Source organism: Athene noctua, chromosome Z (assembly GCF_965140245.1).
Source record: "Athene noctua chromosome Z, bAthNoc1.hap1.1, whole genome shotgun sequence".
Lineage (NCBI taxonomy): Eukaryota > Metazoa > Chordata > Aves > Strigiformes > Strigidae > Athene > Athene noctua.
Window position 1 is genome coordinate 47,599,748 of NC_134077.1, and position 23,187 is coordinate 47,622,934.

The window sequence follows — 23,187 nt, forward strand, 5'->3', positions numbered from 1 at the left end:
AACAGGAAGGATTTTTTTTTTTTTTTCAGAAACATTTTTCAGTAAACTGCTAAAGATATGAAGCTCCAGCTAGAGTCAGAGGGCATTGCAGCTTCTTAGAAATTGTGAGAATCAAGTCCCAGAGAGCATCACAATGGACAAGGGTTGCTAATTGGTCTTATGGTCCTGGCCAACAGTCACCTGGAATCTCCACCCAAAGGCCCCAAAAGCTCTATTTAAGCTCAGGGCTGGGCAGCCACTCCTACCTGAACTATACTGTCGTGTCCTGTCAATGGATCTTGCTGTATCCTTGTCTCTATTCCTACTTCCCGGTCTTCATCTCCTGTCTGGACTCACTGAGTGGACGTGATTCATCCCTGTGCCTTGTATGGAACTGCTGACAGCCCCTGTGTTAGAGTACCCCAGCCCCTGGTGTGCTCAGGTGCAGCAGGACAGCCCTCTGGTCAGGGAGGGTACTACTGCCTGTGTTGTGTGCATCCTCGGCATGTTTTGTTCCCTAGATTGTTGGGTAGCCCTGCTGTTGCTGCTTGGTGACACTGACTATGTGAAATGGAGCCACAGTAATATGAAATGAGAGTTTTCAGTCATCTCCCAGAGTAAGCTGCCTTGTGAAGGGGTAAAGGAGAATACCAGGAAAAAAGTGGAGCACAAAGAACATGTCAAACATTGCTTTAAGCAAGCCTGAAATTCATGTGTGCCAGAAAGTATTATTAGCTGTAAAAAACCACACCAGTTCAATACAGGAAACTTAATACAAGAACAATTTGCTTTACATTCACATTTACCAGAATCTAGATAGAAGTTGCCTGAGGAATGAGTCTCTTGCACCACAAAATGACTGTGGTTTCAGGATTCAGAAGAAATGGCCCAAACGTGCAGAGAAGCACAAGAACCTGTAACTCTAGAGCAACTAAAATTATTTCTCCCTCACGCATTTGATGTGTGGAAACAAACTCTACAACTCCCGAAGAGTTATAAAGCAGGTGTGTTTATTCCAGCGCTGGGGTGCAAGGGGGTGGCTCTTCAAAGCTTGCACACCCACTGCACATTTTACCAGAAGTTATACTTCTTATACACTGCAGATATACATATTCATAGGGTTACACAATACAAACATGCATATACATAAGTAAGGTGGAGTTAGTTCAAAAGGTTTGTGTCAGCAGTTCTAAAATGTTTATGTCATCTTAGTGCCTGTGTATTGCCTCCTGGGGGTCTTCTTTGGGGGTCTTCAGGAGGAAGACTGGCAGTCTTCCTCACCATGTACTTTTCACCCCATTCCTCAAAGCATGCACAGATTCTCCTAAATAGTTTCTTAAACTGCAAGAGTGGTCCTAACTGGTTTATTCCCTCTATCTTATTTAAAAGCATTAGCACACTAGTTTCTACTGTCCGTATATGGCTGTTAGGTGTTGGAAGTGTGGGAAAAGCAAAACAATGAAAAATCTGCAAAACACACATTTCCTTGACACAGGGTGCCCAGAGCAAGCGCAGGATGGGATGGAAGTCCAGTGATTTGTGTTTGCTGTGGCACCAAGGAGGAATGTGAAGTGAGGTGGAGGCTGCATGGTCCCATACTTTCACCTATCTCCTCTCAAGGACTGCTTTGCAGTAGTCTGCCACCTTGTCTCTCACCCTTCCTCTTGTCCCACAAAAAACAGTGCACACCCTGCACCAAGGAATGTGCTGTGTCATTACTCAAGAAGCAATGGTTTGACCACAATCCCACCCAGTCACACATACATGCTATGATAAATACTACCCCAAGTTTGTACCTAACTGGGGAGGACAATAATCTGACCCCAGATCAGAGAGACAGATCGACGGGTTTGTACTCCTCACCCCCACGCCAGAAGGGACACCTTTTGTTGAGATTTGAGCCCCTGGCTACACAGAGTGATTACCTGGGTATTAAGTGTGTGATTGTAATCATTTTCCTTTTGGTATGTAGTGCTATATAGCCAACCTGCAGTTTGTGCATTTATTGTAGGCAATCTTAAAGAATCTGTTTATGATGTATAAAAAATAAACCGTACTATTTGTGAACCTGACTGCTTCTGTTGAATGCAATCAGACCTACAGCATACAGGCAGTTTGGGCATCTGGTGTCAGGCCTATAGTCACGGCCCCAGTGGGCATAGATATTAAGAGATAAGTCCAGCCACCCCTAGCCCTGTTAATCTCTGAGGATCAGCTAGAACACAAGGGGATTTATCTCTTACCAATTTAGCCTCACCTTAAACACAACAATAGCTATCTGTACTCTGCAAGGATTCAACTAGTTAGAACACATCTGCTTCACAAGGACTTGTCTCCTACCTGCTTAATCCTTGACGAACAGAGTAGTCCTTGGTAAATTTCAAAAGAACAACCAAGGCAAGCAGGATTATTAAGCAATATTCAGAAATCATTATAAGCTGCTATAAGTAAGTAAGTTGCAAAGCAAGTGGTCAGTTCCCCGTATCACATTGTAAATTGATTCTTAGGATTTCAAGAGAGTTGTTTCTCCCCTTCATTTCCATGTAACAGAAAAAGCACATGGGAGGTCAAAACTAAGAAAATGAGCAAAGGTCATTTTTGCTACTGAATTTAAAGAAATTGGTGGCTTAGCATATGTCTCAGTTATACCAGATGACAAAGTATTTCCAAAGGTGCTGTTCCATATAGAAGACAATTTTTTAAAACAGGGACGGATGCAGAAACGGGAGTGCAAGTACAGGGAAGTACTGCTAACAAGAAGAGGCCACAGTAATGGACTGTTAGATCAGCTACCTTTGACAATAATATCTTCAGAGTCATCTGGTAAAATTTCTAATGCAATCAAAGTACAAAATAATGAAAGCACAAATAAAGGACAGATGTTCTCTGACACACTGTTTAACTCTGTGATAGAAATGTGAAAGTTCAAAAAACAGAGGCAAGTTGAAAACTATCTTAGGCATGCCTGAAGACACAGAAGGCAAACACCCTGTTCTAATCCTTTGAAGGATGATTCCAGCAGCCTTTTCACACAGAAATTAAACAGGGTAATAAAAAGACTGAATACTTCCAACTGGTAGCTTTTCAAAACATCCTGATTAGAAAGATTTAAAAAAAAACCCCTCTTTTAAATTGATTTTGGTCTCCCTAGTACATATCCACAAAGCAGAAGCAAACAGAATGGAAATGCTAGGCATCTAGCTCAGAGATCATTTCTTAGATTCAGTTTGTCATATTTACTTATTGTTACAATTTTGCTTAAGATCTTCATGCCTCAATTGTGCTCTGTGCTGTTTTGACACAGGCCAACATGCCAGAAAATTTCCATGGTGATCACTGGAAGACTTTCTGCTTAGACTCCTATGTCACCCTATTCCAAGCCAAAATAAGATTATATAGAAGTATGTTTTTAATATTTGACATCTCTTAAAAAATGAATCAGGACACTATGCTCTGCATTAGGAGTCTGGAGGAACAATTACAAGAAATTTCAAAACTTAAGGCATGGAATGCCTATATGTTAGGTACTTTCAAATCACTTGTAAGTTAAACTACTGATCAATAAAATACTTATTTAAAAGATGTGAAAGCGATGGTACTTCATACTAACAACTCATTTGTCTCCTCCATTCAGTTCACATCCTGGCTGTGTGTTCCTCACGCTTTAAAGACTTTGTCTTCTTGCATACCTTATACCTGAGCCTGCACCAGAATATCCCTTCTGAAGGATCTATATTCAGATTCAAATCTTCATCTGACTCTGATTTAAGAGATGCTTTTGATCTTTCTCTACAAATAATTAGCTATCCTCAAGAGTCAAGTAAGGCCAGTGCCATTTCCTATACTTGATTAGCAAGGCAGGAGCTGTGTAAGAAATAAAATTAAAAACATTGGCTTGAGTCTACCAGAGTAAAATATGAAAAAATTAAAGTTTTCCATATCTTTATTATATTTCACCACAAATGTATAAACTGGCAACTAAATAAATTTAAAAAAAAAAAAAAAGAAAAAAAAAAAGGAAAAAAGAAAATGTGTGTTGGAGAATGGCTTGCAGAACAAGGTCATGGATCTGTGCAGGAGCTGATTACAGCCATCTGAGGTAAACAAAGGAAAAAACCCAGGGCACAGTTATGCTAACAAAGGACTGTTATGCTAACAAAGAGAGAAACTGAGGTACACAATGGCCTTGATTATGATGGTGAACAACCTTGGGAAAAAAAGCAAGCCAGAAGAAGGAGGCTGTTGTGACACACCTGAAATGCCACAAGGGGTTGGGATATGATAATGTAACCTTTTGGATGTATCCAATAGATTCATGATTAGTGTGCATAATTATAGTTAGTGCTTATATAAGGTGTGATTTCTTTCAATAAAGTGGAAGCTTGCTCTATCATTCACATTGAATCGGCTGCTTGCTTCCACCGTCCACTGCAAATGTGAGGTTTACATTTGCAGATTGCTATCAGTTCTTAATTCAGATCACTTCTGGGTGACAGTGAGACTGAACCTCAATTCTATCTTTGCAGGATTCAAAAAACTCACGGGAGGTTATGGCTAAATTTTACTAGAGTACTAATACATTGGCATAATATATGGGCAAATGGCTCTTAGTATGAACACAGTTTCATGAATTCAGGCAAAACTACAGATCTACCCACAGAGCTTATTCAAAGCAAATTAAAAGACAATAATTTCATTATCTACTGCATGAATAGTAAAGCTTTCTGTTAATAAAATTACATTGAACAGAGATTATATTTCTCTACATCCTTGAAAGTTTGACACTGGTCTGTGGTGTTGACATGCTGTAATGAACGACTTGAGACAAGACACTTCATGTAATGTCAGCATTTTAAATTAATGTCCTCACAGAAATACAGAAGAAAGAAGCATTCCAAAATATTATAAAAACGATTTTTTATTTCCTATGGATTTGAGTACTAAATGCTTTCCTGTGATCAAAAACTTCCATAATGTCCTGCATCTGTCACCACAACAAATTTAGTCTTTACCTTCTCAGGTCCCTGCGATAACTCTAGTATGTATGACTACACCACTCACTCCTCAAATCCCCTGTGTGACATTATTAAGCAAGAGTTAGTTTTGTGTGGCTCTTTCAGCGCTGACTTGCTGACTGGTCACTCAGCCATCCATTCCTGGTTTGCTTATTACTTGCCTAGTTTTAGACTTAAGATTTTAGACTTCGCTAGACATAAGTTTCACAGACAAACTGGAAATTAATAGACACAATTATTTAGATAAAATTATTTTACTTTAATGGGGATGTAGTTGAATAGTGAGATACGAAGAGCTGGGAACTGCATTTATAAGGTTATGTTTAATTTATAGAGATTTTCTAGATTATATGTTTCTTTTTTTTAAATATAGAAAAAGATTCAGTAGATATTAAGGAATAATTCAATAGTAGGGGACAATCTGCAAGATAATCTTCAGACTGTGAAGCTGTTTTTTTCCTTTTCCATATAACAGCATTCTGACAAATCTGAAAAGCTAGCTGTCTATTTTTAGGTCATAGACACTATTTTCTTCTAGGATTTTCTATTTCACCTTTTTCTGCTGTAAAATTCAAAACTTCTCATTGAGAAGAAAAGTCACTACTTTAAAATTACTTTAATAAAAAATGGAAATAAATAGCTGACACCTCAAAATTTATGCTATTATTTTTCCAGGGGAAAAAAACCCTTCATACACATAAAATACTTTATTTAAAACTTTTATTTCCCCCCCTGAACTTGAAGTATCTCACCTTGTTGATGCTTATGGTACTAAAATAGCACAAGCTAATTCCTTTACGCATATTAGCCAGGTTCAGAGTTATAATACAAATATACATGCAGCACTATATTGTGTATCTGAATATTAAAAGGCATAATATGTCAAAATGTAAATATCAAAACTAATTGTTTTTACAATACAGAAGCATTTCGGTAATTTGTGTATATTTTCTTTCTACACTGAGGTGTTTCAGGAATATGTTAATCTAATCATATTTTTCAAAAAGAAATTTTTCTTCCATCTGAGTTCCATCAGAAGAAAATTAAACTCCTTTAGATTTCATTATTGGGTCACACCATACTCTCAGGCATCAAAACAGGTTCTGTTGAAAGGAAATTGAGCAGAATAATTATAGCATACTAAATAATTCAGGGCTCAGTGTTTTGTCTGTAGTATGAGTTTATGAGTTCTACATAGCATCAAGAGTAAAACAGATTCCAGCTCATAACAATACAACAAAAAGCTGATCAAAGGGTAAATTTTTGCAATATTTTCAGGGTTTATTTACTTAAAAATAAATATCACTACATTTAAAATATAAGCATTTTTGATTTTTTTTTTTAGAGTTAAACTTTGGAATAGCCTTAATTAAGGTTTTTTCACTACACTAATTTACCACTTGCAAGTATGTGTTGTGTTAGTAATTTTAATCTCATACAAATTTTTTCCAAACAATTGCTTCATTCAGTGCACATGGCAGCTTGTATTTACTTAACAGTTCAGTAGTTTATGTCACACTTATTGACCCATGCATGCAGAAAATTTCTTCTTCACTGCTGATATTAACTAGTTAACATGAAATAAACTTATTAATTTATTTGTGAGCCTTTCAAATACGATGCTATTTACTTTAAAGAATATCTCAATAAACATGCATACAGCTCCATTAGATAAAAAACTGAAACTGTAGAGAACAAAAATACTAAAGGTGAATTTAGTTCTTCTAAGTTTAGGGACTAGATCAGCTAACTGAGCATATAAGTGCCACTTGGGATGCATGAGACTGGCAACTATGACTCAAAAGCTTCTGCATAGGCACATTTATTATCAAGGAATCTAGAACGGCATTAAACCCCTACATATGGGCAACTGATTCAAGTCCAAGGTATAGCCAATGCCTGCATATAAAACCACATTCTTACACTGCTGTTACAGTTAAGTTGAGACCTTGTCAGGATAGTCAAGCAAGTAATTCAACTTATCCCAAATCACACATCAGCATTTGTTCAGACAAGTGACTCTGAATTCCCTTAGTCATACTCAGTCTTCTTTGGTGCAAGCTCCCATTATAACCAATGTAGATACCCATCTACTTCCAGATACCTATGAGCTGAATCCGCCCTAGAAATATTAGTCAAACATGTCTGATAATTTCTAAAGGTTCAATTTTCCACCATTCCATTTAGCATAGCTTACAAAGAATGACACCCCATGTCTTCACCTATAGTTGAATAACCACCAAATCAAGAGTCTAAGAGGGTCATAAAGTCTACTGTTAGGCATATAGCTTGGCTAAATCACCCAGTTTGGGGAGCGTGTGATTGATCCAGTATCACACAGGAGTTCTGGCAGTGGCAGGGATCAGATCCAGTTCAAGTATTGCTTCACCTAATTTCTGTGACTCTTTCATTGTCTACTGAAATTTCTTGCCTCAGCTTATCCATTTTTACAAGAAATGAGAAAATTACTGAAAAACAACTCATACTCTATAGAAACTTCTCCCTTCCCTTGGGAAGGATGACAAGAAGTAAATTAATGTTACACTTTACAAAGAAACTTGGATAATGAGTAGAGGTTTGATACAATTTCTGTGCACGGTATAGAGGAACAGGGACAATTCAGAGATCACACAACTACAATTTTGCTTTGAAACTAAGTATTTCAGAGTATCAGAGTCTTTATATTCGGATCTCGCTCAACATTTCTGTTCTTTGGGATTAGCAGCACTGACAACACGTAAAGCAAAAAGTTCTTCCTCTCTGTTCTCCTGACTAATGTGTTTCAGGATGTGCTAGTCATTAGTTACCTCAGTAAATGCAATCTCCTGCTCACTTGCCTGTCTGATTTTCAGCTCACAGCACAGTATATTTAAAATACATCTCTCACATTCACAGGCCATTCTGTCTTTATCTTCCTTTTGTGCTCTGTCAATTACCTATCACCTATTGCTTTTCCTTTCACTCTCATCAGTATACCCAGAACATTTCATAGATCTCTTAGTATTTTTGTTCTCATTTCTTGTATGTCTGCACTACACAGCAGAATGCCTCCCCTTCTGCTTCCCTTCTGCCTTCTTCAAAGTAAGCTTTGAAAACAAAAATCTTTCAACCTCCATCTTCTTTCAAATCGACATGTAAGTATATATATATTCTGTAATGTTCACAGTCTTTCCCTTTATTCATTATTTATGCACATTTACGCAGCAGTTAACAACGCCGATCTCTAGTCAACCAAATAAGTGTACAGTGGTTATTTTACATTACTTTAAGCAGAGGTTATTGTAGCATTTAATTTACTTATTATTTATTTTTTTAAAAATTAAAACAATGATCCATTAAGTTACCTTCATCTAAGAAAAGCAATCTAAAAGTCTGTCTCCTCACCAAACATCTTTCTAGAAGAAGTGATGCTTACCAGCTGAAAAACTAGACTTCTGTCTTCCTGCAGATGTACATCTATATAGGAAACAACATAGACAGATACCTCCATTGCACCTCACAGATAAGAAACCCTACCATATCAATAAAATACTATGAGCCTACTGCCACTGTCACCTTTAAAGAGCCATGAAATCTATCTGTAATCTAGTTTTGCACTAAATAATTTGCTTGAATTTGTTTCCAATGGATGTCCAGACAGCACTCATACAACAAAGCTGTGTCTGTATATTCTTAATCTAATCAGGTCTCAGTCTTAGTAGCAAAACAGAAAATAACATTACTAGAGCCAGCTGAGAACACAACTCAAGTCTCTATTCTCCTCCATTTCTTTGGGGCAAAGCCAAATGAGTCAGCCTAGATTAAAAACTTTATGATAGAAATTAGTCAGGTCTATAGAGTTTTGAGCTAAACTGACTGTCTCTGCAGTTGGAGCTGACAAAGACCACTCATAATTTAGCATAATTTGACTATGGAACAACTTAAAGGAGAGATGTCCCAGTAGTAAGGGCTATTCTTAGTAATCAAAAGCAGTGTAAGAAGCTGCTGCTTGCCATTTCTGAATGTGTTGCTCCCTCAGTCCACCTTTTTCCCCTGATCCTCTCATCCTATTCTCAGTGCATACCTGACCACAGGAAAAACAGTTCATATGGTTTCCAGGGTTTTAAGGCAAGAGCCAAAAAGGTTTTTCAAATTGCACAAAGAAATGAGCGAGAAGCTGAGCTTTGGCTTGAGTCAAATGGTGAGAATTAAATTTCCATTATTCCTTGTCTTCCTCAGTTTCAAGGGCAGAAAAAAATCAGAATAAACCAAACTTTTCCTGGTAGGATTGCTCTGGTTGAATCAAGACTTTTCTCTCAGCAATAAAGTATTGATTCTACAACTTCATGATGCAGAACATATGCCAAAAAGCCTGAGAAGAAGATGATCTATTGTTTCCGTTATTACCCTTCCGTAGCCATTTTTTTCAAACACTGAGGAAGGCAGTGTGCACTGCAATTTAGAGTGATTTACAAATTTTTGAGTTTGTAGAACAAAAGTGTGTATCACATTTACTGTGGATTAAAAAGTCTTCTTGTAATAACATGATAATTTGAGGAATGTATTTGCAGCATTTGTATTCCATCTCTTGAGTTCCTCATTGTTTTCCTACCACCTACTGGGTAGCAGGAGACCAATGGCATATGTGATATGCTGCAGCCTTGTGCTGCAACCTTGTTGTCATCCTCCTCTGGTGAGAGGGCAGGTTTGTCCTTTAATGAGTCATTTGTGCTGTGGTTTCATCAGAGTGTTGGCCTCCTGGGTTTGCTGGAAACTACATTCCTCAATCTAATTGCCTGGAAGCTGTGTTCTTCATTATCAGTACAGATCACCCTTTCAGCTATTTAGTAGCTGTTGCTTCCTCACCCATAAACATTTCCATTCACACTTCATTGATACCAATTTTCTTGGTTTTGTCACAAGGCTCTAAAAGAGGTTAAGATGATCAATCCTAGACTTCCTTAAAGAGGAAGGCTTAGGCAGAAGAGGGGAAGAAGCTGACAGGAGTTTCTTTCTGAGATGAGTGGGTTAGCTGAGAAACTCACCAAAGTTAGACAAAACAAGCTTTGCAGGAAAAATGCCATGGTTCAAAATAAATTTTAAGTTTTGTAAGGAGGACTTGACAACTTTAGGTCATTTGCTTAATGTATGAAATGTTTAAACTGTAACTGTCACATGTATTTCCAATATTTAAACATTTTAAATTGCTATATGCAAACTGCCTCTGCCCTAGAAAGAAAAGCTGTATAGTATACGATGGTTTACATGCTGAAAGAGTAACTGATACTCAGCGCAGGAGAGAAAAGAAGGGAAAAGAAAGGAAAAAGGAAAGAAGAGACGCTGTAGATTCATAGCAAAGGAGAATGGCTCGTGGTTCAGCAAAATAGTAGACAGGCCAACAGGCTAGATTTAGGCTGGATGGATGTGTTACTGATTTTATTATCAACTGAAATTAAATTGTGTTTGATTTTAATATTCTAAAATTAAGAGATATTTTAGTAAAAATAATTTATTTTACGTTTATTGTATTTTGAATCTAGCAACCGACTGCTACTCTAAAATCCCCTGTACAGCCCTGTACCAAGGCTGAAGGGATTGGTCATAATTGTTCAGTAGGAACGGTTAGAACCTAGGTAAAAAAACACAAGGTGATTTGTAAACTGATTTATAATACATACATAGGACTAGAAGAATGCAAGTAGTTGTCAAGGTCCAGGATTAATGGGAACGGAGGGAAGTAACCGTAACAGCTTGCAGGTACCTGCCAAGAAAACTGTGTCCTTAAGCAGAAGGTAATGCCGGCAGGGGGAGATCGCGACCACCGACTCATGGACCACCTACTCACGTTACACCCCAGACCCATTTCTAGACATTTCTAACCTCTACTGCGCAGAATCGGAAATAGGAGGAGAATATGTTAATGATTTCTTGGAAGTTGTATGTTTATGTATGAAGACTTAATGAATATGTATGAGTAGGTTCTATATAAGGTGTATGATTCTGGTGCCCGGCATGTGGTGTTGGTGAGAGCACTCCCCTACACGTCCACCCATCAATAAAGAAGTGTCTGCTTATCTGCATCACATTGGTGTCAATAAGTTTTTATCCCGGTTTTCGGTGACAAATGGGATATCAGATAAATGTTTTAGAGAAGCAAAGGTCTGTCAGGACTGTTACACTCTAAGGGTGGAAGTGCAAGCAGCAGCCAGAAGACTGCAGAGAAGAAATGCTGAGACGTTGTCTGGGTGTAGCAAGGGAGTATTCTAGAAAGAACTAAGTGATGAGTTGCTTTTACTGTTCAGACTTTACTACTCTGTTCAGGGCTTCTACTAACACTTGTGCTAGACAGTCTCAAGAAGGTTAGTGTTATCTTTTCAGATATGGGATTCCCTCCACATTATTCATAAAACTCAAGATGAGTCTGGAAGAGGTATTCTCTGGTCTATAACTTTCCTCCTTGTCCAGAGAAGGAAAACATCTCTCACTGACTCCAAAGTGCACAAATGACACAGCAGGTCGGCTTGGTTTCTGAAGAAGACAGTGGAAACAAGGGTTAGACTGTCAGCTTTCAGAGCTCACAATTAAGATGCACCATTTTGGGGAGTAAAAAGATTTGAGTATCAAGTGCCAACTGGATGGATGAGAAGTACATTCTTGAAGATACTGCAGCAACATTCTGGAGCACTAGCCCAGTACATGAGGCAAACAGTAGGACTGGGAATGGAACATGACAAGAGGCTAGATTATTCTGGTGTGATATTAGCAACAGGCAGACAGAGAAGCTCCTAAACTACCAGTTTATAACTTTATAAAGTTATAATTTTATATTACCATATATATATTGTTAAGTCTTATAACTTTAGAAAATTCAGAATTATTCAAAATAACATTCATATCCTGTAAAACCAATACATTTATTATAGGCTACAGTTTTGAAATAAGTACTTTCTGATTTTTTGTCACAATGCACTAGTCACAAATTCAAATTGTGGCCAACACAAGGCTAGAAAATGTGTCACTCGTAAATTAACCTCAGCTTCTCACAGTGCACAGCTGCACTAAAATACTCGAACATCACGTTTGTGTCTCACTAAGGGCAGCGGCAGTGGGTGCCTCTGGATGGCAGGGAGGCACTGAAGTGCTTGTGGTGACAGAGCTCACCAGCAGCAGGAACAGCACCACGCCCAGGCGTGACCGCTTCTTGCCAGCAGTGTCCCTTCAGCACAAAGGAGATACTCGCACCGTGGCCTTGGCCCAGCCCCCAGTTTCCAGGTAGACTGCACTGGTCCTGAAGGTATTTCCCGGATCCAGGCTAGCTGCGACGCTGGCCGTCGCGGTCTAAAACCGCTCCCGAGGGCGAGGTGGTGCGTGAGCACGGGCCGCGGGCTGGCCAGGGCCCCTGTAGGGACAGGGCCTGGACGCGGAGCGCTGCTCGATGCCTCAGCGTGGAGCCGAGCCCCAGGGACCAGCGGTGGGAACTGACTTCCCGGGGCCGAGCTGCTACAACTGCGACGAGAGCCCGCGGGGAACACCTGCCCGCCCCGGCGCGCCCCACCGCCCTGCCAGCGATCGGAGCCCCGGGCCTCGTTCTGCCGCCGCCCACCGCGGCGAGGGCTACCGCGGGGCGACGATCCGCCCGCCCGGTCGCCGCTTTACCCAGGAGCCAACCCCCGGGCTACCCCGCCGGGGCAGGCGGGGTGATGCGGCGGATCGCGCCTTATGGAGCCGGCGCCCCGCCAGCAGCGCGGCGCTGTCCGGGCGTCCGGGGGGCGGCGTGGGGAGTGTCTGCCCTCCGCCGTGCTGCTGAGGGCAGGAGCTCCCGCCCCGCCTGCCCGCAGGCGCCGCTCTCGCCGGAGCTTGCCCTCGCGCAGATGCGGAGTCCGATGCAGCGCGGGCGGCGCCCGGCGCCGCCCGAGCCGGGGCTGAGGCGGGTGGCGGGGCCGAGGTGTGCGGCTGGCGGCCGCCGTCAGCTGCTCGACTCTCCCTGTCCTGCAGCTGCCTGAGCGGGAGTTGGCGCGGGCTTCCCAGGGCGGCGGCACCTCTCTGGTGGAGGAGAGGGCAGGAACAGCCTCAGCCCTTGCCAGCTTCCTCCTCGGACTCCGCACCCAGTGTGTCAGGCCTCCCGGCTGTAGGTAAATAAGTGACTGGGACGACTTTTGCCGAATCCCAATGCTGCCCTCCTGGGTGCCGGGCGCTGCCGCCGGGCTTGTCTCCTTGCACCTCCTCCAGAAGCTCCTCTTCCCCTACTTCTGGGATGACTTGAGATACCTGCTGAAAGTATTGATGTACGGGCTGAGAGTGGAGATGTACCGGCTGCAAGGGAAGGTTGTCACCGTCCTGGACAAGTTTGTGAAGCTGGCTGAGAAGCAGCCCCACAAGCCGTTCCTCATCTATGAAGGGAAAGTGCACACCTACCAGGACGTGGACAGAAGGAGTAACAGGGTAGCGCAGGTCTTCCTGCGCCACGGGGCGCTGAAGAAGGGCGACACGGTGGCCTTGCTGATGGGCAACGAGCCAGACTTCATCCACGTGTGGTTCGGGCTGGCCAAGCTGGGCTGCGTGGTGGCTTTCCTCAACTTCAATGTCCGCTCCAGATCTCTCCTACACTGTGTCAGTAGCTGTGAGCCCAAGATACTGGTGGTGGGAGCAGGTAGAGTATACCCCTGATTCACACATCCAAAGATTTTAATGCCACATCTCCAGCTCCTTTGTTGAAAACCTGATTTTCAGATGTTCACAGATGAGAGAAACCTTGGCCTAGAAGGGCCTTCAAGAAATCATAAAACTTAAGCCTCTCAGGCAGAATCAGGTGCATACGTGCTTTGGGACATCCATCTAAACTTTTCTTTAAAAATGTGCATTGCAGGAAAGTTTGGAATATCTAGCATTTAATCGCTTCAGTAGTTGTTTCATGTGTCTCAGAAAAGATTAAAATGATCTATTAAGAATAATTTCCCATTCTGTTTTAAATAGTCACTTTTACTTAAGTCATGTACTTTCTTCTCCTGTACTATCTCCCCATCTTTCTAGGGATCAAAACCACTGCAAACTATAAAGGTCTAAGCTCAGACTGTACACCCTCAGCTGCACAACTATTCGCAGAGGTACAATAGTCTTCCAGGGACTAAAAGCGAGAGGGTTTTTTTACAGGTGAAGCACAAAGAGGGTTGATTTGTAATAACCAGCTTAAGGTTGGCATTGGATTGTAGAAGTTTCTGTATTTTTATAGGAGATAATGGGCTGTGTTGTGTAAGTTTCCAAAGTATTACATTTTTATTAAGTGCTTCAAAAGAATTTAAAATATTGATGGAGGCATACTGTGCATTTTATATTCAAACTGAGCTTCAATTAGAGATGTATATACTGAAGACAGATCCAAAATCTCAGTTTGCCTCAGCATTTATGATCAACTGCAAGTGAACCTGCAATGCTGAAAGATCACACAGAACCTTGACAATTGGTTGGAGAAGGATATTTCCAAATATTAAAGTTACCCTTCCTCTGAGATTATTATTTCGCGTCTACTCTGCCTTATTTATATTTCACAATTTATTGCCTTATTCCTCTTAATACAGGTTGTGGGGTTTTGCATCCATGACACCTAAATGGAATGTCCTTCCGTATGTTATCTGTTGCTGCAAATTTGTGCTTTCAAAATGTATTTAAGATTTCTCCCTCGCAAATTTTGTCATTATGATTGTATGTTGTATGCTTGTTTAAGAATGCTTGGTAATTAAAACAAGCTAATGAAACAAAAGCCAATTTAAATATAATCCCAAAACACATGATTCTGAACTGACAGGTTTTAATTTTGCCTTCTTACTTAATAGAAAAAAAAAATCTCATTTAAAAGTCTCTTGTGAATACATGCTTTTGAGTTTATGGAACAGAATTAACGTTCAGGAAATTCTTGCTCATTGGCTGTGGTGAAGGAGAACTTTGGATCAAAGCTTGTGTCTTAAGAGTAGTCTTTATTAAAATGAGAGGTTAATTAATGAATGAAAAAAGCATTTGCAAATCAGGAACATAGTCGGTGTTTCTCCACTCTTAAATTTGTTACTAGCAGCTGATAGTGAGAGTGACTGTGTTTAACTTGTTGTAGGAGTCTGCCTCTGCTCACAAAAGAGCTATGTTCAGACAGATAATACAACAGAGGTACTAACAAATTAAAGTCTTCTGAGCTGGTCTTTTATGTGTTGGTCTTCTTTATTCATGGATTTTAGTCTCTGCATTAAGTTTGTCAGTCCCTTGAACCTGCAAGTCTTCACAGTATTCTTCTTAGGGTCTTAGAGGCTTTTGGAGGCTTTTTTTTTTTTTTTTTTCATCAGTATCTATGAAAGAAGTCGAGGTTCTTGTTATGTCTTTGTTTGTTTTCCATCATATGGAAAAGGAGCCTCTCCAAAAAAGCCCAGGTATTGCAACTTTGCAAAGTTCAAATACCATTCAGTGACTGTAAGAATTAATTCATACAACTCTTGAAACAAAAACTTACTATACATAACTATTGTACATAGTATTTTCCCCCTAACGTTTATAAAAACTGTTGGGCAGTATTTAACACTGAGGTTTCACAGTCAGATAATTCTTAGAGATCTGTTAAACATCTTTTTGTTCGGTGTTAGTGTGTGTCTCAAGGGATTCTTCCTTACCTGTAGGCATGATGAACTTGTTTATGTTTTCTTCTTGTGGCACAATTTTCCACAGGATTATGCATAGCTTGAACGTAGTATATTTTTTTGCAAAATATTTACACTAAAAGCAACCTGTGGCCCAGTATCTATCACGGTCATAGCCAGGCATCAAGTTTGGCAACTAGGTGGTTTTTCTTTTTTTATTCAGAGATTAGTATGTAATGGTATTATTTCTGGATTCTGGAAATTCTGATTTTCAAAAATATGCAGGTTTTTTCACCCTCCACAAACAAGTATGAGCTTGACTTAGCAATTTCATTTCTTGTAACAGTTACAAAACTTACCTTTTCAATATTTTGGATGACCTTCAATCTTGTTCATATACCGCAGCACAGCAGAAATTATGCCCTTAACAATTTGACCATTAACTGTGTGTGCTCAGCAAGACCAAATCTTGAAATTCTTGTCGGTAATGGCACATTAGATCAGGAACCTGTATTCAAATCCAATGTAATATTAAGGTTTTGTTTGTGCTGAAGGGAACCTTCTACATTCTGTTGGTATTTGGAACAGTTCCCACAGATACTTGTTTATTGCTAAACCTTCATTGTTCAGAATGGTGGTGTAGCCTTCCTCTGCGTGAGATCATTGCATCTTGCAGCTTCTTTTGGTACATCGTGTAATTTGTCCAAAATGCTTTTATTTTTTCCAAATGTGATCCTCTATCCAAATAGGCTGGGTACTGTTTATGGTTGCATTTTCTTCCACGCCTTGTTCAGTCTTTCATGCTGCCTCTTGCACGATCCCTCTCATTTGTGGAATTTGTACTCAGTAGAATTTTGGTTTATGCCCGCATATTTTTCAGAGGTTATGCTTTGGTAACCTGGTACAATTAGTATCGTCTTCTCTTTCCTTCAGCACTTGCAGTCAGACTTTCTTCTGGTTTGACAATTCTCTGATATTTTGATTGCTTTCTCTAACTTTAGGTGGGAGTCTTCCAACAGTACTTAAGTTTTGTGAGTTTGTTTTTTGACTTATGAATTCTATAAACTCTCTGCAATTAAATGTTTTACTCTTAAGCCTCAGATATGTTGTAAAAACTTTAAAATTTCTCTTGTTGGTTTCTTACATGAAATGGCTATCTCTAAAAGTTTGAACTTTTTCTATTACAGCCAGTTCTTTTAATTCATTTAACACAATCTAGTGCTGGCTGTAAGGCAAATATAGATTTTCTGATTTGACAATATTTAGACTTTGTGTTTCTTTCCAGTATTTCCAGATGCCTTTGGGGCAGAGAGAGAATTTTTCTTTAGCTACTTTTCATTTGTGTGCTGTCTTCCCAGAGCATTTAGCTCTTGCTTTAATTTGTTATGTAACGTTCTCACACTTCCATTTCCAGAAACACTGTCTACCACCACTCCCATTCTGGGGAATATTTGTTGAAAGAGATTCAGGAGTTGGAGTTTGAAACGGCATTTTTAATAAAATAGAATTTAAGTGTATTGTAAGTAAACAAGGAATTGTAAAGGAGAAAAAAAAAAAAAAAAAAAGCTGTATGCCCCTGTCTATCAGACTGCCATCATCAGCTTCCTCTAACAGCAGTCTGACCTGTTTAAAAGATATTTGTCCATACTACATTTGTTACTGGGTTATGGCACCCTTACTCATTTAAAAAGTACTGGTTAAATAGAGTAAAGTATGGCTTAAAATGAAGACACCTTTTGAGGCACTGTGTCTTTTCTAGGGAAAGTTTTGATTCCTTGGAGTCTTGCTTGAGTATTTTATCTTTTAGGCAGTACCTGGGTCACAGCAATACTATTAAACAATACGTAGAATCTAGTGATCCATCAGAATGGTACAGCTGGAATTTACTAGTGCACTTATAGTGTGTTGCAACTCGAAAGAATTCAGCTCTTAGTAGGACATCCCAGACTGCCATCATGACTTCTGATGCAAGGATTCAGCTGTGAAAGGATTGCATTACTAAACTCCATGAGGTTGGTGTACATCAGTCCTGATAGCAAAGGCTATTCAGGGAGTGTACGTGCTGCATGGACGCATGGGCAGCCTGGTTCGCGTGGGCCTGCTTGAGTAGAGGTGTTGGACCAAGATGACCTCCATAGGTCCTTCCAAACACAAACGTTCTGTGATTCTGCAATTCTGTACCAAATTACATCGTCCAGCTGTGCAAGTACAGCATTTTCCTGGCCATGATTTTTTACTCTTGAGGCAGCAGAAGTGCTTCTTGCTGCCACTGAGTGTATTCTGAGCATCCTGCCATCTGAGCTCAGAACCAGGGTTTATGCTGGCAGGAGTAAAGTTCAGACAGAAGTTTGTCTACATCCTGGAGAAAGAGAGTAAAAAAAAGTCTTTTTTTTTTGTATTTGTGAATTAAGGTCATATGGTATTATATACAAGTAGCAGTATCAGCTCTCATATGTTAGTGAGTGAAACATACTGATTTTATCAAAACCATCTTTTCTTAACTATTTGGAATAAAAACCTTTTCAGAGCTAAACATTTAGGACAAGAAAACCATAGAAGACCTGCAGAAGACACTCATCTTCTCTGTTAGACACCATATCGCTTGGATCACTTGCTTTTACTTAGTCTGTGTCTCTGTCCCAGATGGCCTTTGAGTGGAAAATAGTGCTAACTGTGATTTCCAGACTGGTTTCTGTTTTACTACCTTTACCACCTTCAGTGGCGTTTCAAGATACTAATGCTGATTGAAATTTCTGTTATTATTATTTAGTGAGAATAAGTACTGAATGTCAGAAGTCACTTGAGGGTTCAAATACAAGTAACAATGATTTTCTGAGGCCAGACTGTGTGGGATAGGGTTTGGACTTGCCATAGCTTACTGAGCGTATCAGCCAGGGTACACATCAAAGTTATGTAAGAACCATTTATTACAGTTTTTCTTCTGAATAACTTTCTGTTCAGGACAAGCTGATCTCATAATCTGATGTATTTCTTTCATCAGTGTAGGCTGTGTCCTTGCCAACAGGCTGCATTGTTTCTTTGATAGAAAGTAACATTAAAAACCTTTCATGAAGTCTAGGACAGTAGTTCAAAACCAAAACATACTTTCCTTGCTTTCTCAAAAGGTATAACTGAGTTATGTATTCATGGCAATTTAATGTAACAGTTTTATGAACTTTTTGTTGAATAATGAAACGCTTTAAAAGCAAGGGGGGGGGGGAAACAAAAAACAGTGGAGAAGAATATTAATCTCGATCAATAACAGATATTTTTTTTCTTAGTAGAAGCCAAAAAGTTAACAAATTATTAATATTTACATACAAACTATGTAAACAGTGCACTCAAAACTGCAGACTACATTGCCAAATTTTAGATAAGCAGCCATTTCTTCCAAAACAAATAAATCACAACCTGAATATACTTTCATAGTGTAAAAAGCAAACAAATACTTGAGAGAAACCACAAGCTTAAGTAGCTAAATTGCTTTACTCTAATTGCTTTCCTATATGGTAAAAGTACACATACCAGATATCTCTGGAAATGATGAAACTGTAGCTCCTCCAAGAGGCTGTTTTTTCTGACATGTGGACAAAATGATATAAAGACCAATGAGCCCTACACAACGTCTGGCACAAAAGTTCTTTGTTCAGGGAACAAAACATTGGTTGACCATCATTACGATTATTCTTTGCGAATATGTTAGTACAACTGAGAGTTATCTTCAAATACCCCATGCTCCTGTGTGTTCCAGAATTTTTATTTTCTGGCACTTTGAATACAGCTGATTTAAATCACCCTTTCTTATTCAGGAAATCACTGTTTCTACTGTTCTCTGCTATCTAACTAGAAATTTATTTCAAGTTAATGTATAATTACAAGCTGTTCACATATTGTGCCAAGTACTAGTTTCCTGACCACAGAAGAAAAACTCTATTGTATAGTTGATTCATAGTTTAATAATAGTTAAAAAACCAAGCAAGCCTCTGCACAACAAAAAACATAGGTTTTAAGAGTGAGTGTTTAGAGAAACAATACACAGTGTGTATGCTTAATTTGAAGACTGATCTTAATTATTTAAATATGTTTCAGTCTATTAAATGGGTGCTATGTCCTTCTGTCATTCTTGAATCTTAAATGATTGTGTCTGTAGAGTTGAAATTAATGGTTCCCATCTTTCTTCCTTTGAAGGAAGGAAAGAAGGGAAAAAGATAAAGAAGAGGTAAGTCCTCTTATTTTTGACAGATTTGCACTTCATGTTACTCAGTTATCCAAATAACTGGGTGCACATTTTATCTAGAACTTCTGAATACTAAAAAATATTTGTGAATTTCTTCATGTCAGGCAGTCCTAAACAAAATGTCTTCTGTGGAGAAGTTCAGAGTTGGTAGGTAATACAGCTTCATCTTCATGACTTTTAAAAATATAAAAACCCAAAACAATTTAGGGAAATATAGGAAGGAATTAATTTTTCTATGGAAAATAAAGAAATGCTGCAAGGATCCCTTTGGTATCTGCAGTACCTAAAAAGGGTGATACTCACAAAGGGGGTTTTTGCCAGTCCTTTTGCAAAAGGATAGTTTCCAATTAAACAATAAGTGAAGTTTCATTTACAGTTACACTGTAGTTACGCAGGACACCTTTGCATGATGTATTATTGGACAGTTCTTCTCATTACATGTACATCCCTTTGTTACCTGGAAATGACACTACACAGGATAGAAAGCTGAATCTGGTTCAAATGATTACTGGAAGATGGAGGAGCTAAGAAATTCTTAACAATCCTTAACAATTAACAGTCTTTACACTGTAGTTGAAGCAAGTGCACCAATAAAGTGATGTGTATATAAAGGGACCAATAAGGAGACATATATGTGTATATATGCATTATAGGAAGATAAAAATCAGTATCAGAAGATACTAAGTATATAGCTGTTCCATCACACTTGTTTTATTAATAGCTGGTTTTCAATAGAAATAATACCATTGTATTTTCGTATTTATTACTTGAAAAAATATACCCTGATTTTATAATACAACAGCAAAACAGAATTAGTATGCCAGTGAACCTGGACTTTTCAGTGCATCAGTTTCCTGCAGTTAACACTCTTGTCCTTACCATTATTTTTTATTCACATTTTTTCATTCTATTGCTATGCATAATGGAAGGAGACTGTATGCCAATGATTGAAACAGGAGGCTATCTATCTTTTATATTTTCATAACTGAACGATTTCTTCCTGAAATCCTTCTGCAGTGCAAGGAAGTTAGAACACAATAATTTTAATGTCACACTCTATCAGATCTATTTGCTGAACAGTCATAAAATATGTAGAATTTGTATTCTTTAGGCTTTAGGTTTAATCCATATATTTAGTTGGCAGCAGTGGCCTGTATCTCTGTTACAGTAATAGAGATTAGTATGTAATTCACAAAAATATAGCAGTCTGTCATTGGTAGTTTTGTGAAAGATGAAAATTCTTCAGTTATTTTGGTATAAAATCCATGTGAAGGGATTCTATTAATGGTATCCGTATTTAACATTTGTGAAATGAACTTGAAGTTAACATCAAGATTTCAAATGCTGGCTCTGGCAATGCATCATTATGAGGTTATGGGTGAGTCATGTCAACTTTGTTTATTCATCTATAAAAACTGAGATAATAACATAAATTTATACGCATGGGGATATTTGCAAGATTAATTACATAGGCTGAGATCCAGCAAAGCACTTAATTGTAAATGAGTCTTTAAGTATATGAATAGTTCTATTGAAAGCAGTATTATTCCTATTCTTGAGAATTTTCATGGATTAGTACTTTAATGCCTGTGCAGTGTTCTGAGAAAATGACATTGTAAAAATGCTTAGAAACATAAATAGCAAATGTATTACTTAAGGATTAACCACTATTTATATTTTTTAATTTTTGTTTCATCTGGGACTCTCTCTTAGGATTTCTTTCCTGATAAGCCAGCAAAACAGATCTTAGTTATGCTGCTGGTTTTATTTCATAAAAGTGAGCTTATATTCAGGTAAAAGTCAGTAGAAAGAATGAATTTCAATGAATGAGCGTGTGATTATAAGAAAATGAAATTGTCTGATGTACCTAAAATCAGATTCATTAAGGTATCTAAAAGTACTCTATAAATAGCCACATGGTTCTTTGGCAGTGTCTGAATAAGCCATGTGCCCATGTTATATTTCTATCCTGTAAAATTCAGGTACCTACATACATGATAATAGTTTTTTATTTGTCTGTTTGTTTTTAAATCAGTCACTTGTGTTCTTTTGAAAAAAAAAAAAACCACAACTGCTTGGTGAGATTGCTGTTGAGGGCATCCAGGGAAACGTGCACTGTAATTATCATCTGTGTATATATTTGCTTTTCCTCTTCAACAGATTTCATTATTTACTTGAAGTTGAAGCCTAACTACACTTCATTCTGGTCTTACTAATGACCAAGGGTTATCCAAAATGAGGTGGGAAGCAGAAGTAGTAATCAAAGCTCACCATTTTTATTTGAGGCATAGTTGACAATTAGACCTTGTGGGGTCAGCATTATTTTTACCATATTATATCCTGTTTTCAGTGAATTTTCATTCTAGTTCAAAATTACTTTACCGAATTTATTTATGTCCATGCAGGTGACTTTCGTTCCTCTTTCTATTACAAAAAGTAAAACTTTCAGAGAAAAAATACTTTATTTGCTAGTTTTGACATAAGTAACATTATTTTATGTTAATTTTTAAGATTTGCTTGGAACACTAGAAGAAATTCTTCCTAACCTCCAAAAAGACGTTAGTGTGTGGATAATGACCAAAGACTCCCGTTTTCCAAGTGTGCATACCCTTTTAGACAAAATAGAGACTGCATCTGAAGACCCTGTTCCAGTTAATCAACGTTCTGCCAACAACCTCAAGTCATCTGTTTTATATATATTTACTTCAGGAACAACAGGTATGGATCTTCTAAAGAGTCTGTATTTTCCTTCTGCTTTCATCTAGAAGCTTGATTTTCTGAAACTCTAGTATTTTGGTTCACCTTTTCATAGTAGAATATCATACTTCTTACCTAGAAGCATTATGATAGAAAATAAGCAAGTTTCTTGTCAGTGGTTGTTTATATTCAGTGGTTTATGGGATTCTCTTCCTTTTTTTTTTCCTGCCACATTGTGCAAATACTATGAGAAACTTTACCTTTACTACTTCACAGCTAAGGTGTTTATAAAATGTTTCGGGGTTTTGTTGGTTTTGCAACAAATGTTGCAAAATGTTGCAAAATGTTTTATGATCACATACCACTGCCTAGCTAATATAGCTAACATTGTAGCTAGAACTTTGTTAAAAAACAATCTTCAAACAAGCAAATAGGCATTTGTTTTTTTCTTCCTTAAGTCATGTTCTATTCAGGTTACTATAGAGACAGAAAATAAGATTAAGTTACTAGCCTTTTAGTTTAGAAACAGATGGCTGAATTTATTGCCAGTGCTCCAGCATCTAAGAAGCTAAGACTTTAAAAAACTGATCACTGGCATGGAAAGCAGCATGATGTTAAGCATGATGTTGGCATTCTCATTCAGCTAAATATAACAAGTTTTAGG

The 23,187-nt window shown here is 38.5% G+C and overlaps 1 protein-coding gene across 5 annotated transcripts in view; it reads left to right on the forward strand.

Moving 5' to 3' along the window:
- Positions 1 to 12,859: 12,859 nt before the first annotated feature.
- SLC27A6 (solute carrier family 27 member 6) overlaps positions 12,860 to 23,187 on the forward strand; it is a 45,154-nt gene continuing 34,826 nt past the window's right edge. For all 5 annotated transcript variants that reach the window (XM_074931594.1, XM_074931596.1, XM_074931595.1 and 2 more), the window contains exons 1-2: positions 12,860 to 13,623; positions 22,338 to 22,544. In XM_074931594.1, coding sequence (XP_074787695.1) covers positions 13,143 to 13,623; positions 22,338 to 22,544 — 688 coding nt within the window. In that variant the 5' untranslated portion in view covers positions 12,860 to 13,142. The remainder of the gene's footprint in view (positions 13,624 to 22,337; positions 22,545 to 23,187) is intronic.